We start from the raw sequence: 20,631 nt of genomic DNA, 5'->3' as shown, positions 1-20,631 counted from the left end.
GCAAACAAATTCATATATACAAAACGGCACCTGGTGGAAAGGTAGTAAATTAATGGATTTACGACACTAAAATCCTGGGTTTCATTCTACACAGGGAACAAATAACATAGCCCACTGTGGCTTTCCTTTAAAGTGTTACAAACTTCAACAAATTCGCAATAAAAGCTAAGAATGTAAGAAACATTCCTGGTTATTTCACGTTAAATAAACATATATCTTCGATTATTCTGTTCGTGTGGCAATCGCGATCTATAGATGGGTAATTTGTGTGGTATTAGATCATTACACAAGTGATTTTTTAAAACATTTTATTAAACCCATACATTTTTTCAGTGAAAGAACACAATAACGTTTAAGTTGCAAACTTGTTTTTGTAAAAAAACTTCAACCTCAAGAATATTGCCTGACCCCTGACCCCCAAAACGACATGTGTGAGGACGTGTTTAGAAAGTACCCAAAACTGTTAATAGCAGCACTTTAAACATTATTTTTACCTGTATGTAAAGTCATTACTCTGTATGTAAAGGGAACGTGTTTACCTTACTAACGTCTTTGTTTCCAGGTGAATTGCTATCAACACTTGCACTGCTCGACTGGCTGGAGCTGCTTGCGTTACTGATTCGGACCCTATGGTTCCTCATTTGGGGGTTCTGACAACCAAGCGAAAGGTAATAAAATTAATCTTTCTGTGTGTACAAAAACACTAGAATTTTATTGAAATTAACGCCCTAATTTAGTACAAAAACACTAGGAGTTTACTGAAATTAACGCCCTAATTTAGTACAAAAACACTAGAACTTTACTGAAATTAACGCCCTAATTTAGTACAAAAACACGAGAATTTTACTGAAATTAACGCTCTAATTTAGTACAAAAACACTAGGAGTTTACTGAAATTAACGCCTTAATTTAGTACAAAAACACAAGAATTTCACTGAAATTAACGCCTTAATTTAGTACAAAAACACAAGAATTTCACTGAAATTAACGCCCTAATTTATAACAATTGAGAAACGAACAAACATGTTAATATCGACATATGATTGATTGATTGATTTAGTGTTTTATGGCACAAAGCAGCGAGGCTATCTGCGCCATCGACATATGTATTAATATATAGTAATGTAGCATATGGAAATGAAAGAAAACTAGTTAATTCATATTATGACGTTATCAAAGTATAGCTGATTACACAGCCTACTAATTTAAACTTCATAAAAGTTGTTTTGGTTTTAATAACGAATTTTCCACAATTTTCGCAGATTTCAAAAATAATATCGTTTTCTTTATCACTTAAGGAATTTTTACAAATTGGGAAAAAACTTAAATTCGATCAAATTATCAATAAATTCGCATTATGAACACTTTTTATTATTATGTTTGTTAACAAAAAATACAACCTGAAGAAAACGGAAGAGCACTGACGTCATATTGATATTTATTCACATTCAACCTGATTTCTGTTTATGAAATCTACGTCTTTTAAACTTAAAACTACGTGTTGTGGTCTTTCTTTTATGTAATGCGCCTGGACTATCTCGTTTCAATGACCACCAGTGACCGGCCATCATGCTGATGTTCCACCTTCTCCGAGACCTCCCTTCCATTTCCCTGATGTGACCACCAGTAACCGGCCATCATGCTGATGTTCCACCTTCTCTGAGACCTCCTCTCTATTTCTCTGATGTCTGGATGAAAACTTCCCTCTGTTTTTCGAGATTTTCAGGGAAGTAGTCAATACTATCAAGGTGATATTACAACCCAACTCTTTGAATTTATCAACCAAGTTATCGACAGTAATTTGGATCCATGTTGTTTTGTAAACATTTCTCAACAACATTTTTAAAAGCAATCCATGCTTCTTTTACAACCTTTCTTATTGTCCTTTCGAAGTGTTCATCCAAAGTCAATTTCCTAATGCTAAGCGTAACAAAAATTCCTTCTTTAAATTTCACTTCTGAAAGAGCTGGGAATTGTCCACAAAGATACTGGAAACAGTCGCCATCTTTGATTAGGGCCTTTATAAACTGCTTCATGAAACCCACTTTTATGCGAAGTATAGAACTTTCTTTGTGTCAACAATACTTTCATGTTCAATGTTTCTCTATACTAGTATCAGGCTAATTCTACGTGGCCATTGTATCTTTATCTAGTGTTGATTTCTTGCTCTGCTGTAGATTTAACAGAGAAAAACATGGAAATTCTATATAACCGAAATGACGATCCAACAATGCACAAAGGGCTTTTAAATCTATACAAAGTAGCTAACTATGTTCTTTGTATTTGAACGTGTTAAGAAGACGTTCGAGATATCTGTACATTTCCTTCAAGTGAACCACCTGAGTAATAGAAATAGATATATATATATGTTACTATTGCGAAGGTTTTGTTTGTTTTTTAAATTTCGCGCAAAGCTACACGAAGGCTATCTGCAGTAGCCGTTCCTAATTTATCAGTGTAAGACTAGAGGAAAGGTAACCAGTCATCACCACCCCCCGCCAACTCTTGAGCTACACTTTTACCAACGAACAGTGGGATTGACCGTCACATAATAACGCCTCCATGGCCAAAAGAACGAGCACGTTTGGTGTGACGAGGATTCGAACCGGCGACCCTCAAATTACGATTCGAGTGCCTTAACCACCTGGTCATTCCAGTCCACATTGCAAAGGAGTACAGACTTTTAGACTTCTTTTTGAGGAATCAATGAACAATCACTTGGTTCATTGACAGCATCTCCTAGCATTGGTATTAACTCAGACCTATTGTTTCAATAAATCAGTGAACCTTCTTGTAATATAAACTGTTCGTACGATTTATGTATCAGCAAAATGATGTCACTGGATAAAGTAAGTTCTCAGACTGAGGTCTGGACCCCAAAATCTCTGAAGAATTCTTTGGAAGGCCCAAATCTCTCACTAAATCATTAAATTCGCCTTGTGTGAAAAATTGCAACTCATCAGACGTTTCGTCTTGTGTGAAAGTTGCAACTCATCAGACGTTTCGCCTTGTGTGAAAAGTTGCAAGTCATCAGACGTTTCAGGTTAAAATGAATCCCTATCATAATTTTTATTGACATCAGATTCAAATGAAACTACATCAAGTAGACACAGGTTGTATAAGAAATTGAAGGTTTACATAACATATTTGTATTTTTTCGAGTATTGTAGGGCTGCACATTACATAAACAAAAATAGCAGTAATCTTCGTGGTTTCTAGGCTCATTCCAAACCATTGAAATTCCAAAGACAAAGACTTCTTCTTACCTTCAGTTCATTGTCTCAACTCATTGCCACAAATAGTGCAAACTTTTATTCACAGTCCATGATTTGTCTTGGTTCCCAAATGTTATTTCAATACGCTTTTTTGACCATTTCTGTAATGTTTTGCTTTTATTTTTTAGAACAAGTTTACCACAAATATAACATAAAATGTTTAGGGGATTTGCACAATTTCTTGTTACCATAACGACGAATAAATAATATTGAAAAAGAAAAATATGATAAAGTAAACGCACAAACAAATACCATCCAGAACTGACACGTAATGCGACCTGTTAACTGTTTATATACTAGCGGTATGTTTCTCGTGGGTTCTAGAACGATTGTTTGTTTGTTTTTGAATTTCGCACCAAGCTACTCGAGGGCTATCTGTGTTAGCCGTCCCTAATTTAGCAGTGTAAGACTAGAGTGAAGGCAGCTAGTCATCACTACCCATCACCAACTCTTGGGCTACTCTTTTACCAACGAATAGTGGGATTGACCATCACATATAACGCCCCCAAGGTTGAAAGGGCGAGCATGTTTGACACGAAAGGGATGCGAACCCGCGACCCTCAGATTACGAGTCTCACGCCTTAACACGCTTGGTCATGTCGGGCTAGAACGATTGATAATACTCTCACGTCCCGATTGGTCTAGAGAAATAGCCAATGATTGTCATCATTATAAGCATGTGACCACATTTCAGTGAAAATGATACACTAATATAAAAGTACATATGACGTTTAGTAACAAATCACAGGCCTGTGTTATGTGATGGAGAAAAATTATATCAATTTCGGATTATTAGTATACAAGAAGATAAAAGCATCACAGGCCTGTGTTATTATTATTATTGTCACAGTCCTGTGTTATTATTATTATTGTCATAGGCCTGGGTTATTATTTTTGTCACAAACCCGTGTTATTATTATTATTGTCGCAGGCCTGTGTTATTATTATTATTGTCACAGGCCTGTGTTATTATTATTACTGTCACAAACCTGTGTTATTATTATTATTGTCACAGGCCTGTGTTATTATTATTACTGTCACAGGCCTGTTATTATTATTACTGTCACAAACCTGTGTTATTATTATTATTGTCACAGGCCTGTGTTATTATTATTATTGAATTACAGAACTTACTGATTGGTTAATTCCTTCTTCCCTATCATCTTCTTCTTCAACTAAAATGTCTATATCTTCTTCCATCAACTGCTCGAACCCTCGTTCTTTAGCGTCTTCCAGATAGTGCAAGATGTCTGCTTTCGAAGCTCCTTCGAAGAACGATTTTTTTGACGGTTCGAACGTATGCAAACCTGAAAGTTGCTCCAATGTTGATTGACATTTCCCACGAATCCAAAACTAATGATTAATACACTTGCACAGGTTATGTAATATAACTGAGATATATTAATAGAAACGCTTTCAGTTTAAGGCAAGCCAAGACCTTGTTAAATAGTTCGTTTGACTTGCTCCTGTTTTCTTCCAGGTTTTGAAGACCTGGTTTCGGACATTATGCTGTGTCGGACCTGAAGAACAACTCAGTACAGAATCCGAAACGTCTTCTCCAAAATTAGAAGGAAAGCAGGAGTAACATAAAATAAACTATTCGACATGGAACCCGGAATTCTATAGTTTATTTAAAAAACAAACCAAGAACTGATTAATTTGGTTTAAATTTCGCGCAAAGTTACACGAGGGCTATCTGCGCTATCAGTTCCTAGTTTAGTAGCGTAAGGCTAGAGGGAAGGCAGCTAGTCATCACCACCCACTGTCAATTCTTGGGCTACTCTTTTACCAACGAAAAATGGTATTGATCGTCACATTATAATGCTCCTAAAGCTGAAAGAGTGAGCATGTTCGGTGTGACTGGGATCCGAACCCGCGACCCTCAAATTGCGAGTCGAACGCCTTAATCACCTGGTCATGCCAGGCATACTAAGACCTTTTATTATTTTAACATAACTTATCGCCCTGATATAGCCAGGTGGTTAAGCACACGACTCGTACTCAGAAGGTTGCAGGTTCAAATCCCTGTAACACCACCACACATGCTGCCCCTTTCAGCCGTGTTATCGTTATAATGTTATGTTCAATCCCACTATTTACTGGTGGCCCAAGAGCTGGTGGTGGGTAATGATGAGTGGCTGCCTTCCCTCTAGTCTTACACTACTAAATTAGGAACGGCTAACGCAGATAGCCGTCGTGTAGCTTTACGTGAAACTTCTAAACAAACAAGACACAACTTCCTTAAAGCAACTGGTGCTGAAACACCCATTCATATAACCTGGCTAGAAAAATGTAAATAGCACTTAAAGAGATAAATTAGTTTTAAAAACAAACAACTTGTCTATCAGTGGTGACAATACGAACATCCTTTAGAAGTGTTGATGAAACTATTATCTGAGTTTTCTAGGTTATTTAAGTACTAGGCTTCATAAAAAAACGTGTAACAAAAATCGAAACAAACCAGCATATTTACTGAACCTCTCCTTAATCTGACTAGGAGTTAAAAACAATTGTGAATTTCCTCCTTGTTTTACTTACTTGGAAGAGACTCGTTGTAATTATCAAGCTCTTCATACACTGGTTCTTCTTCAGTAAAAATTCGACGCATACCATCATCTATCGTACTTGTGTCGTCACTATACGATCCAGTGTTAAATATTTTTACAGTAACTGCACCGTAATACGGTGTTATGTCAGAAGAATTAGAACAACAGTCATATTTATTGTCTTGTTCTTCTGCAGCAGCTTCAGGCATCTCTGTGGCCAATTCACTTTCTGTTGAGACCAGACTTTCTCTGTCTTGGTTCGAGTTAACAGAAACAAAAACCACGGAACTGGTGGAACTGGAGGCCTGCAAAAAAAAAAAGGAAGTGGATATAGAAACAGTTTCCAAGTAACTTCGCTTAGCACTCGACACTGTCTTTATGAAACTGATATTAACTTCTCTTAAACAGTAGCTGGTAAATTTAGAAATAAATATACAGTTAGTTGTTGGAAAAGAAAATTACACCAATCTTATCTACAAAAAATATTTAGGTGGCGCTTCCAAACTCTTTTAAGATACACCATTTGAATAACTTTACAGGTATGAACTTGACTTGAAACTAGCGCTGTCATTACAGCATTACACTGTTTAAAGTCAACATTCTCAGGTAACAAAATGTCCAATAAATATCAAGGTTCTATGTACGCAAATCTTGATTCGTTCTTTTTTTGTTTTATTTAAAGATAAAACGTTGAATCCAATATCACAGTATTCATTAAATAAATCAAAGTAACAGATAAAGTACAAGTTCAAAAAAATGTGTTTTACTTTCACTAACACACATGGAAAATGTCTAGAGTAGAGAAGTATGCATACAAACACGACACTATTTACATAACAGTAGAGAAGTATGCATACAAACACGACACTATTTATATAACAGTAGAGAAGTATGCATACAAACACGACACTATTTATATAACAGTAGAGAAGTATGCATACAAACACGACCCTATTTATATAACAGTAGAGAAGTATGCATACAAACACAACACTATTTATATAACAGTAGAGAAGTATGCATACAAACACAACACTATTTATATAACAGTAGAGAAGTATGCATACAAACACAACACTATTTATATAACAGTAAAGAAGTATGCATACAAACACAACACTATTTATATATATATGTGTTATTTTAGTGTCAAGGAACCATGAATATTTCAGGTCCATTTCCGAGTTGCATTACACTGTGTTTTTTCACCTTTTGGATAGTAATAATGTAAACAAGAAGAACAGAACTAGCAATTTCAACTTCTCTTACAGGACAGGTAAAACCTCTTAGTGTGAAACATCACTGTCCACACGTGGAGAAAACTGGTGTAAGTTTCAAAACTGCTGAGTAATTTCACAGAAACAGAAAACGGAATGGAGTAAATATGTTTATATTTCTACAGTTAGTACCTCCTTACTACAGCGGATTCATAAATAATTTATTAACAAATATTTGTTTTGTTAAACATGTTAGCATGGAGTGGAAAACTGAAACTCGTTATGTGATAACTAATATGCAACGTAATAATGTTTGACTTCATACCACTCGCTCTGTGGAGTTTAACATGAAATATTATAAAGTCAGACTCCATTTTACCAGTTATGTGGTGTTTAACATGAAATATTATAAAGTCAGACTCCATTTTACCAGTTATGTGGTGTTTAACATGAAACATTATAAAGTCAGACTCCATTTTACCAGTTATGTGGTGTTTAACATGAAACATTATAAAGTCAGACTCCATTTTACCAGTTATGTGGTGTATAACATGAAATATTATAAAGTCAGACTCCATTTTACCAGTTATGTGGTGTTTAACATGAAACATTATAACGCCAGGCTCTATTTTACGCGTTATGTGGTGACTAACATGAAACATTATAAAGTCAGACTCCATTTTACCAATTATGTAATGACTAGAGTGAAACATTGTAAAGCCAGACTCGTTATGTGACAACTAACATGAAAAGTTCAAACAGACAGTCCTTCCTCATCTCCCCTTCATACCTTAAATTAAAACTATATGATGTACACATCTTCCTCCTTCCTCATATCCCCTTCATACCTTAGATTAAAACTATATGATGTACACATCTTCCTCCTTCCTCATATCCCCTTAAATTAAAACTATATGATGTACACATCTTCCTCCTTCCTCATCCTTCCTCCTTAAAACTATATGATGTATCTTCCTCCCCCTTCATACCTTTGATTAAAACTATATGATGTACACATCTTTCTCCTTCCTCATATCCCCTTCATACCTAGATTAAAACTGTATGATGTACACATCTTCCTCCTTCCTCATCTCCCCTTCATACCTTAAATTAAAACTATATGATGTACACATCTTCCTCCTTCCTCATCTCCCCTTCATACCTTAAATTAAAACTATATGATGTACACATCTTCCTCCTTCCTCATCTCCCCTTCATACCTTAAATTAAAACTATATGATGTACACATCTTCCTCCTTCCTCATCTCCCCTTCATACCTTAAATTAAAACTATATGATGTACACATCTTCCTCCTTCCTCATCTCCCCTTCATACCTAAAATTAAAACTATATGATGTACACATCTTCCTCCTTCCTCATCTCCCCTTCATACCTAGATTAAAACTGTATGATGTACACATCTTCCTCCTTCCTCATCTCCCCTTCATACCTTAAATTAAAACTATATGATGTACACATCTTCCTCCTTCCTCATCTCCCCTTCATACCTAGATTAAAACTATATGATGTACACATCTTCCTCCTTCCTCATCTCCCCTTCATACCTTAAATTAAAACTATATGATGTACACATCTTCCTCCTTCCTCATCTCCCCTTCATACCTTAGATGAAAACTATATGATGTACACATCTTCCTCCTTCCTCATCTCCCCTTCATACCTAAAATTAAAACTATATGATGTACACATCTTCCTCCTTCCTCATCTCCCTTCATACCTAGATTAAAACTGTATGATGTACACTATATTCATACCTTAAATTAAAACTATATGATGTACACATCTTCCTCCTTCCTCATCTCCCTACACATCTTCCTCCTTCCTCATCTCCCTCCTTCATACCTTAGATGAAAACTATATGATGTTAGATGACATATGATGTACACATCTTCCTCCTTCCTCATCTCCCCTTCATACCTTAGATGAAAACTATATGATGTACACATCTTCCTCCTTCCTCATCTCCCCTTCATACCTTAGATGAAAACTATATGATGTACACACCTTCCTCCTTCCTCATCTCCCCTTCATACCTTAAATTAAAACTATATGATGTACACATCTATCATCTTCCTCATTTCTCCTTCATACCTTAAATTAAAACTATATGATGTACACATCTTCCTCCTTCCTCATCTCCCCTTCATACCTTAAATTAAAACTATATGATGTACACATCTTCCTCCTTTCTCATCTCCCCTTCATACCTTAGATGAAAACTATATGATGTACAGATCTTCCTCTTTCCTCATCTCCCCTTCATACCTTAAATTAAAACTATATGATGTACAGATCTTCCTCCTTCCTCATCTCCCCTTCATACCATAAATTAAAACTATATGATGTACACATCTTCCTCCTTCCTCATCTCCCCTTCATACCTTAAATTAAAACTATATGATGTACACAGGATTCTTTAGGTCAATCTTCAGGAGTAGCATTTCCAAGGAATATTTTTTTAAACGTGTACGCGACTGCCTTCCTGTTACCACATCAACAGTTTCTATGGTGAAGCTCACGGAAGAAATACATCGTGTTTAATGAGAAAACTGTGACGTGAAGTTTGGTTGTCCACATCACTTTCGTACATATATTGGTTTTAATCTCACATCTTTATGAACAACAACCTTTTCAGACCTTCAACCTGCGAAACGTACGTACGTACGTTGTTCCGAAGCTATGTATAACATTACACCTAATAATAACAACGAGGGGGGGGGAAAGTAACAAATAACAGTTTTTCTGAGAACGACCTCATAGTATCATTGTACGTATAAAAAGTACAACAGTTATCTAGGTGACATTATGTAACTATCGCCCTCTGGTGGCAGAACATCAAGTCATAAAACACTATTTACAAATTATTGTATTATCATCCTCTGTTACCAGAAAATTAAATTATAATTACACAAAACATTGTTTAAACATTTTTGACATTGTCAGTCTCACTTTCTGGGTAACATTAACTCAGTTTCAAAATGCATAACATAAAAGAACAGACAAATTAGTTCCAAATTTGTTCAAGATTTGTATTGAACATCTACGTACCTTGGAATCATCAGTGGACTTTGGAGAACCTCCCAGAGCAATATTGGGAACCTCTGGCTCCGCTGGAGGGCTTGGAATAAACTCGTAACAATTGGAAGAGGACAAGCTGTCGTTTATTGTACTGGAGGACTCATATTTTATGTTTGGCGGAGATGATGTTATCATTATTGAAGTGACTGAATGACCTTTAACCCTGGAAAAGGACGTTTCTTTGTTATCAAAATAGTTAGAAATTTCTTTTTCTAAAGTTCTTTCTTGAGATGCTTTGCTTCTTGTCGTACTACAAACAGAAGGTGTTTTCACTGATACAGAAAAAGTTTGTTTAATCTCGTTACCAGTCTTCAAACTCTTACACTCGTCGTCTTCTTCCTCGGTAATTCCGAAGGACGAACTTGGATACACTTCATCTTCAGGTTCCAAAATTATTTTGTTAGTGACGTCGACTGTCTTGTCACTTTCAAACACACCTGGACTGGAAGGTGATTGTATGCTAGCGACATCTGGTGGGACGTCCTCAGGAGTGAATTCTAATGTTATCTTCCCCCGCTTCTTAATGGCTCTATCAGTTTCCTCACAGTCAGCGGGGGAAGAATACCCGTTTTTTGGATTAACTGAGCTTGGTTTGTAATGATCCATTACGACGTCACAAGAATTTGCTGAAAAATAGATGACAATGTTAATCAAAATTTATTTTATGTTTGTCAGTTGTTAAATCTGTTAAACTAAGTTTGAGTTTTTAATCCTATAACTGGCGAATAAATGTTCATAAGATCAATATATTGTATCGTGACGGTATTTTTAGATGACACACAACTTGAACCACATTTTTAATGGTTCTACTGAAACAGTGATGATTTACAATGAAATAACCCAAGATCCTTTTCGACAACAGAAACTTGCATAATGATCACCTAAGTAGCTCATTTTCCTGATCGGTCAACTTTCATATTACTACCTCTTTATTGTATAAATGAAGGAAAGAAACATTACCTAAGTTTGTGTTTTTACATTGTTCAGTTCTTTAATGGTTAGTCTCAATTAATTGACTTCTAAACGTAAGTTTACAAAAAAACGGTTACGACTCAATGTATACAGAATATTTCTACTTTAAGGTGTAATTTTACGAGACGCTTGTAGTGTATAATTAATAATAACTGTCTACCGAAGATAGGCGTTTATCTTACAATGAGAATAACCCTCCTTCATTAACGGAACTGTAAATCTGAAGGCTTATAACAAAATCTAAAACAGGGTTTCGATGCCCGTGGTGAGAAAAGCGCAGATAGTCTCTTGTGTAGCATTTTGCTCAACAACAAACAAACAAAGAAATATAATGAAAAGGTTGTGGAACTACATCACGTGTCGTTATATGAATAACTAGATACTACATCACGTGTCGTTATATGAATGACTAGATACTACATCACGTGTCGTTAGATGAATGACTAGATACTACATCACGTGTCGTTATATGAATGACTAGATACTACATCACGTATCGTTATATGAATGACTAGATACTACATCACGTATCGTTATATGAATGACGATACTATCATATCGTTATATGAATGACTAGATACTACATCACGTGTTTATCGTTATATGAATGACTAGATACTACATCACGTATCGTTATATGAATGACTAGATACTACATCACGTGTCGTTATATGAATGACTAGATACGTATCGTTATCTACGTATCGTTATATGAATGACTAGATACTACATCACGTATCGTTATATGAATGACTAGATACTAGATACTATCACGTGTTTATCGTTATATGAATGACTAGATACTACATCACGTATCGTTATATGAATGACTAGATACTACATCACGTGTCGTTATATGAATGACTAGATACTACATCACGTATCGTTATATGAATGACTAGATACTACATCACGTATCGTTATATGAATGACTAGATACTACATCACGTATCGTTATATGAATGACTAGATACTACATCACGTATCGTTATATGAATGACTAGATACTACATCACGTATCGTTATATGAATGACTAGATACTACATCACGTATCGTTATATGAATGACTAGATACTACATCACGTATCGTTATATGAATAACTAGATACTACATCACGTATCGTTATATGAATGACGAGATACTACATCACGTATCGTTATATGAATGACAAGATACTACATCACGTATCGTTATATGAATGACTAGATACTACATCACGTGTTTATCGTTATATGAATGACTAGATACTACATCACGTGTCGTTATATGAATGACTAGATACTACATCACGTGTTTATCGTTATATGAATGACTAGATACTACATCACGTATCGTTATATGAATGACTAGATACTACATCACGTATCGTTATATGAATGACTAGATACTACATCACGTGTCGTTATATGAATGACTAGATACTACATCACGTATCGTTATATGAATGACTAGATACTACATCACGTGTTTATCGTTATATGAATGACTAGATACTACATCACGTATCGTTATATGAATGACTAGATACTACATCACGTGTTTATCGTTATATGAATGACTAGATACTACATCACGTGTTTATCGTTATATGAATGACTAGATACTACATCACGTGTTTATCGTTATATGAATGACTAGATACTACATCACGTATCGTTATATGAATGACTAGATACTACATCACGTGTTTATCGTTATATGAATGACTAGATACTACATCACGTGTCGTTATATGAATGACTAGATACTACATCACGTGTTTATCGTTATATGAATGACTAGATACTACATCACGTGTTTATCGTTATATGAATGACTAGGTACTACATCACGTGTCGTTATATGAATGACTAGGTACTACATCACGTGTCGTTATATGAATGACTAGACTACATCACGTACGTTATACTACATCACGTGTCGTTATATGACTAGATACTACATCACGTACGTTATATGAATGACACGTATCGTTATATGAATGACTAGATACTACATCACGTATCGTTATATGAATGACTAGATACTACATCACGTGTTTATCGTTATATGAATGACTAGATACTACATCACGTGTTTATCGTTATATGAATGACTAGATACTACATCACGTGTTTATCGTTATATGAATGACTAGATACTACATCACGTGTTTATCGTTATATGAATGACTAGATACTACATCACGTGTCGTTATATGAATGACTAGATAATTCAGCCGTGGTGGCCTTCAGCACAAACCGACGATACAATTTGGATACTATTTCACAAATTAATACACAATCCCAGTAGGAGTTCAGAACGAAGAATATTTAAAACATGAACACTAGAAATATAGCACATAATATAAGCCTGTTATATAGCAAGTTATTCTACCGACAGAGGGCTCTGTGTGGTGTTTTACTGATTTAGTAATAGCTCTGATTCAGCAGTCAACTTCAGTGAAGTCCACGTATGGTAACTAGTATAAATAAATATTCAAAGCCATGTTAAGCATCATAAAAATCGACATTTACTTTTATGTCACATTAAATTCCAGAGTGGACAGACAGCAGATAGTCCATCGTGCACTAACAACAAAATATATTTAATTTCTTAGAAGTTTTTCATATATAATGAAAACGTTTTACATTTCACAAATACTTATGAAAATGGATAGTGCAGTGAGCTCACGTGTCCATACAATGATGAAATGCAGATTTGTTTTCTTTCTATTCACCTTAAAATCGTCCAAACAAAGCAACGTCTATGAAGTTTGCTTCTTGTACACTTGTTCTAACAAATAATTTGAACAACATTAATACGTATCTAAAAGCAGGTGTTTCGTTCCGCGAAGATATGCCTCTCGTAAAGAAACACATCTTTGGCTATCAGGATTGCCAGCCCCTTTCGAGAATCTGGGTCAGGGGCACAGGAAATTCAACTTGTTGAGAAATAGGCTCACAAAATCCGGTCTCATCAAGATACACACCCTACGAAGAGGTCGTTCAGATAATTAATAATTTCTTGATTGTATAAACCTTAAATGGACAGGCTAAAGGTATATTCAATGATAGTTGAAACCCATAACCTTTCGAACAGAAGATCGAAATTGATTCGTTCCTAGTCTTCGGAAATTCTTCTGCGTCTAAGATATATTCGCGTTTTTAAATATAATTTCCTTTCATGATTGCTAACTGGAAAATTACTTGTAAGAATTAATCAGTGTACCTTCTAACGGAACTGTTATTGTTTTGTTTTTTTCAATTAAGTAGTCGTAAATATGAACATTCATGTGAAAAACGTTCCTTGGCCTATTTTATAGTGATCTACGTGCCGTAGAAAAACCGTTGACGATAATGAAACGTTTGCCAATTCAGGTGCTCACAATAACTTGTGTATAGTAAAATTAATAAATACATTTGAAAATCCAACGCTAGATGGCAATATAAATATATATGAATTTAGCTCTTATACGTATATGGTAAGCAATCTTAAATTATTCAAACAATTTTAAATAAACAAAATGTATTAAAATATTCGAGGAAGAAATAATAAATAAATAAATAACAATGATTTGTTAAAATACTTAATATAAATTTATACACCCTGAGCAACAATCATGGCTTTCTCTATTCGATTCGATAGGAATGTTGAGTGATAAATAATACAGGGTTGAGTCAGCAGAAGGTGAACAAAGACCAGCTTTCGATAACCTGTTTCTGAGTTCTCTAAAGATATTACTAACATGACTACATAGAAGAAATACCGGAAAACTGTGTCAATAGGTGGCGTTATAAAATTACAAAAATTTTATGTAGGATGAACTTTTGGTAACGCTTGTCTTGTCGATATCCAAAGATAGTGTTAAAATTATATGCTACAAGTTTTCACCTACAGGGGAACTATAAGCGTTACTTTTTATTTTTTACATCTACGTAAAATGGCCCGACATGGTCAGGCGGGTTAAGGCGTTCGAATCCTCGTCGTGGGGACGTTATAATGTTACGGTCAATCCCCCTATTCGTTGATAAAACAGTAGCTCAAGAGTTGGCGGTAGGTGGTGATGACTAGTTGCCTTCCCTCTAGCCTTACACTATTAAATTAGGGACAGTTAGCGCAGATAGCCCTCGTGTAGCTTTGCGCGAAATTCAAAACAAACCAAACAATCAAAACATCCACGTGATAAATTCTATGTTAACACTGCTTTTTTACCATTTTAGCATAATATTTAGACTATCGTTTGGAATACATATACTTTCGTCTCTAACCTATTTTGATGGTGTAGCATAATATTTATACTATCGTTCGGAATACATGTACTTTCGTCTGTAAGCTATTTTGATGGTGTAGCATAATATTTAGACTATCTTTGGAATACATGTACTTTCGTCTGTAAGCTATTTTGATGGTGTAGCATAATATTTATACTATCGTTCGGAATACATGTACTTTCGTCTGTAAGCTACTTTGATGATGTAGCATAATATTTAGACTATCTTTTGGAATACATGTACTTTCGTCTGTAAGCTATTTTGATGGTGTAGCATAATATTTAGACTATCGTTTGGAATACATGTACTTTTGTCTGTAAGGTATTTTGATGGTGTAGCATAATACTTAGATATCGTTTGGAATACATGTACTTTCGCCTGCAAGCTATTTTGATGGTGTAGCATGATATTTAGATATCGTTTGGAATACATGTACTTTCGTCTGTAAGCTATTTGATGGTGTAGCATAATATTTAGACTATCGTTTGGAATACATGTACTTTCGTCTGTAAGCTATTTGATGGTGTAGCATAATATTTAGACTATAGTTTGGAATACATGTACTTTCGTCTGTAAGCTATTTGATGGTGTAGCATAGTATTTAGACTATAGTTTGGAATACATGTACTTTCGTCTGTAAGCTATTTTGATGGTGTAGCATAATATTTAGACTATCGTTTGGAATACATGTACTTTCGTCTGTAAGCTATTTTGATCGTGTTGCATAATATTTAGACTATCGTTTGAAATACATGTACTTTCGTCTGTAAGCTATTTGATGGTGTAGCATAATATTTAGACTATAGTTTGGAATACAAGTACTTTCGTCTGTAAGCTATTTGATGACGTATATTAGCAAATAGTGAAACTAATATATGTTGAAGACCATATTTCATTTTTCCAGCTGTAATCGATGTGTACAAGAGTTGACGTTATTGTTAATAAGAAATAGAACAATTCTCTAAAAACTATGAAATGTACAAAGACGGTGAAAGAACAACAGATACGTTCCTCTGTCGACCGAGAGGTCTGTTGGTTGACAGCATTAAGTAACTTTAACATAATTTACAGTTTACAGTAGACACAATGAAATGACTGATTCGAAGAATGTCAAGAACAAAATAAGAAAACAGTGCACGAAGGTCATTCACCCTCACTTCAGACAATGATTTGTCTTACCTTCGCAGCTCACATGTTAGCTCGCAAATAATCATTAGCGGTGTCACTTTGGGATAAAATATATCTGGTAATTTATTATGAAACATTTCTATAAATGTAAATAAAATGACGGCCTATGTCTCCAGAATGTAACTTCATTAGCTCAACGCCCCCGCTAGTACAATGGTTAGTCTACGGATTTACAACGCTAAAACCAGGGAGTCGATTCCCTTCGCAGGGCTCAGCAGATAGCGCGATGTCGCTTTGCTATAAGAAAACACAAACACATCAACTCAATATTTCGCTACTACTGACTTTTTCAGGAGGTATCGACGTCATACATGCTCAACAGTCCAGTTAAATCTGATACACGTGTCAGTTAAATTTGATACACATGTTTGGAAAGTAATATCATATTAAAACAATATTCAACATTCCTGAAGTATTATTGTTAAGAGAAATCAAATCAACAGTACTAAATAAGTAATATTTTAATAAATAAATGTTAGTCTATTATTACTTTGTTTAGGAGGCATATTTGGAAATACTATACACCTAAACAATCGCATTCTCGCATATGACATACATGAATGTAATCAATATACAAGTATAAAAACGACACAGCAATAAAACACCTACCATCAACGTTTAAATATGTGTCGCCTTCTGGTGGTGGACTTTCGTACTTCTCTGTCCTAACTTCAGTAAAATTCCTTTGCGAATGACTACACATTGAAGTTTTATTTTTTCCTTTGCAAGAAACATCTTCTTGTGTTGTGAGTTGTCTTTTATCAGTTTTAACGAGCGCTTCTCGAGAATTTTCTGCTCCGAGTCTTTGTCCAGCGGTTGACCCCAAACAACTGGAGGAAAGAATTTCACCCACGCTTTGAAATCCAGAAGCAAAATGGTCATCAACTTTCAGTTTATTGTTATGGTAGTTGTGGTTTTCTTGTGTTACTCCTACATCCAAAGGCTCTTTTATATCCTCGTCTCCAACGTCATCATGACACCATTCCAACACTGGACAAATGTGCTCAAGAATTACAACATCGTTATCATCGGCTTTGAATTTCACTTGTTTTTTCTTTCTTGACTCCTTATTTTCCTCGGATTGCGGTAAGCACGTGTCGTCAAAAGAACTTACGCTGACAAACGAATTTCCATTTCTTTTCAAAATCGACTTAACCTCCTTAGAAGAGCTCTGACTCAAGGAGCCAGTGTCTAATGAATCCGTGCTTGTTTCAATATCGTCAAACTCATTACTGTGAGGAGAGACAGGCATAGCCGTTAGCGTTTCGAGGTTTTCATTGCTCCAGGACCTGTTATTAGAACTGGGACGTTTACTTCCTGTGCGTTCTAAAAATGAAGAATTGATTTGGTTTTCTGTAGTTCTTGTGGTTGATAGACTCTGGTTTCCCCCTGATTGCGAATACAACACAGGTCTTTTATCAGCAGCCTGTAAGAACAATGGGCAGTGTTCTTCAAATTGTGTAAACAAAGAAAATCCTTGGCCTTCTGTCGATTTTGTAAATGAATATGAACCTTGATCATTTAAAGGCTGCACATACGAGCATGGGGATTGTTTGTCTATAGGTTGTGAAGGTGAGAAGAAAAGTTGTTCATATACAGGTTGTGAAAACGAGGCAATACATTGTTTGTCTAAAGGTTGTGAAAGCGACGAAGGTCGTTGTTTGTCTACAGATTGTGTATGAGAGGAAGAATGTTGTTTGTCTAGAGATTGTGAATGCGAAGAAGCACGTTGTTTGTCTACAGATTGTAAATGAGAGGAAGGACCTTGTTTGTTTACAAATTGTGAATGCGAGGGAGCACGTTGTTTGTTTGCAGGCTGTGCAAATGGAGAGAACCGTTGTTTGTCCACAGGTTGTAAAAGTGGGTAAGAGCACTGTTTCCCTGGGAACTGTTTCTCAACAGGTTTTGTAAATGAAGACACAAATGTTTTGTCTTCTAAAGGGGTTGAAGATGAAGACAAGAGGCTCTGATGTTGATCAAATAAATCTCTTTCTGAAGTCGATCGTTCGTGGGGATATATATGTCCCGAGTCAAATGATTTGTGGGGAGCAAGAACAGTAGGCAAATCTTTGTCCGTTAAGTTTGGCAGTGAAGAAGACGGGAAAATATGTATGTTTTCCTGAAATGTATTTTTCTCCACATACGGCTTTTCGCGGAATTTTTGTGCCAATGGCGATAGATAGGATACTTTGAAATTTTTCAAACGATTGGTCAAATAAGAAACCTCATTTGAGTGTTTGTCATTCTCGTAATCTGGATCTGGAATAGAAGAAGAACTGCTCTCAGGAGTGCAGCGATCGCTCCAGCTGTTGTAATTAGAATCTGCAAAACTGGAGCTGCTTCTGGTACTCGGTTGAGGGGAGGAAGGGGTTAAAAAACATTCTGTTGACCCTGAATATGTTCTACAATCTTCCGGTCCTTGTCCACGTATCACGTCTTCATTATAATTGATGAAATCACTGGGCGGGCCACTTTGTGAAGAGAGATAAGTCAAAACTTTATTATTCGGAGAGGATTTACTCACTCGATTTTCTCTGATACGTCTTTCTGTATCATGTTTCTTGCTCGTTTTCAATTCAATTGCATTATCACTTAAATCATCGTCCGTGTCGCTATCAATTTCAGGCGTAGACAATGAACCCATATATTCTTTAACGAGATCGTAAGCAGTTACATCACATTCTAAGATGGACTTTCTTGACGATACGGAATTGAAAGGACCCTTTCTGTCAATAGTTTTGATGAAACTAACATGTGGTGATGGTTTCGGATGGTTATCTTGCTTTGATTTCCTTGATCCGCTTACTTTACCATGACGTGAATGTAAACCATTTCCGTGTTTCTCGTTGTCACAGTTTTCCTCGGACACAGCATAAAGATCAACCTTTTCTGGTAAAATGGATTTCCTTCTAGGAAACACCTGAGGTTCTTGAAATGTATTTTGGGAAGCATGTGGAGACCAGCATCTACAAGAGTACCGGGATCCTCTGCTGCAGGTACTACTACGAATAGCTAAGCCACACTTACAATGAGCTAGACCAGAAGCAGAGGCTGTTGGAGGAACTTTCTCTTCCAAGCCATTTTCGTGAATTGGCTCTTGAATGTTAATATAGGTCTCCCAAGGATAAACCACAACACGTGGTCTCGTTCTGACATTTTTAACGGAAGCAAATTTAACGTCCTGAAATGGATAACTAGATTTACTGGCTCTAGACTTTCCTACATAGTCCGGAGTAATAGGTGCTGTAGACAGTGAACCAAATTTATCAGAAAATTCATTTTTATAAGAGTCCCTTATAACGGTATCATTGGTGTTTTTGTTTTTCTTACGCGAGAAAATGTTTAGACGTCTTTTAAGACTGCCACTGTTGTTTGGTTTTTCTGATGCTTTAAAAGACAGTGGATAATTCTGCACTGTGTTGTAGTGCACGTGATTATTTCGGTCTGTCATCATGGCTGCATTGTAGCTGTCTAGGGTCCGGTTAACATCCCAAGCGGAACTTTAACTTGACTTGGATTTTGTTATCCTGTAATCAAGATAATGGTACACGTTAGTTGTTTTTTTTTAACAATTATAGTACATTTTAAACATTTCTGAAAATATAATAAGAACGTGTATGTTTTAATATGATAAATATGCGACCTAAAATAAATACTGTTTAATTGGTGTCTAAACCAACCTCACAGTGTTATAACTGTAAATACTATAAAACAAAGAAATATCTTCAGCAGGCACGTTTGTCAAATGAAGAAATCATCTGTTGGCAACGAATCTGGGATGTTTCGTTAATGGTGAGTAAAGTTTCACCATCAGATGTATAAGTTTTTATTTTATAAGCTTTGATGTATAGACCTTTTCCCACCAATAATATTGTTACTAGTGGTGAGTGAAGGTCTATATTTCAAAGCCTACCAATTGTTTACAATCTATCACAATATAAGACCCAATGTACTAATTTTATTTGATCTCCGAAACAGCACGTCTTCGTTGGCTCAACTGTAAATCTACAAGTTTACGACGCTAAAAACTGGATTTAGATAATACTAGCTGGTAGAGCATAAGTAGCCCATGGTGCAG

At 35.6% G+C, this 20,631-nt stretch overlaps 1 protein-coding gene across 7 annotated transcripts in view; it reads right to left on the bottom strand.

Moving 5' to 3' along the window:
• Positions 1-20,631, bottom strand: part of LOC143235657 (uncharacterized) — a 153,987-nt gene that overhangs the window by 48,164 nt on the left and 85,192 nt on the right. For all 7 annotated transcript variants that reach the window (XM_076473906.1, XM_076474198.1, XM_076474030.1 and 4 more), the window contains 5 exons: positions 17,163-20,080; positions 10,109-10,764; positions 5,814-6,126; positions 4,410-4,582; positions 540-650 (listed from right to left, as the gene is read on the bottom strand). In XM_076473906.1, coding sequence (XP_076330021.1) covers positions 540-650; positions 4,410-4,582; positions 5,814-6,126; positions 10,109-10,764; positions 17,163-20,007 — 4,098 coding nt within the window. In that variant the 5' untranslated portion in view covers positions 20,008-20,080. The remainder of the gene's footprint in view (positions 1-539; positions 651-4,409; positions 4,583-5,813; positions 6,127-10,108; positions 10,765-17,162; positions 20,081-20,631) is intronic.

This window comes from Tachypleus tridentatus, chromosome 1 (assembly GCF_004210375.1).
Source record: "Tachypleus tridentatus isolate NWPU-2018 chromosome 1, ASM421037v1, whole genome shotgun sequence".
Classification (NCBI taxonomy): domain Eukaryota; kingdom Metazoa; phylum Arthropoda; class Merostomata; order Xiphosura; family Limulidae; genus Tachypleus; species Tachypleus tridentatus.
Note: the sequence above shows the minus strand (reverse complement) of the source record. Positions and strands in the feature narration are given on the sequence as shown.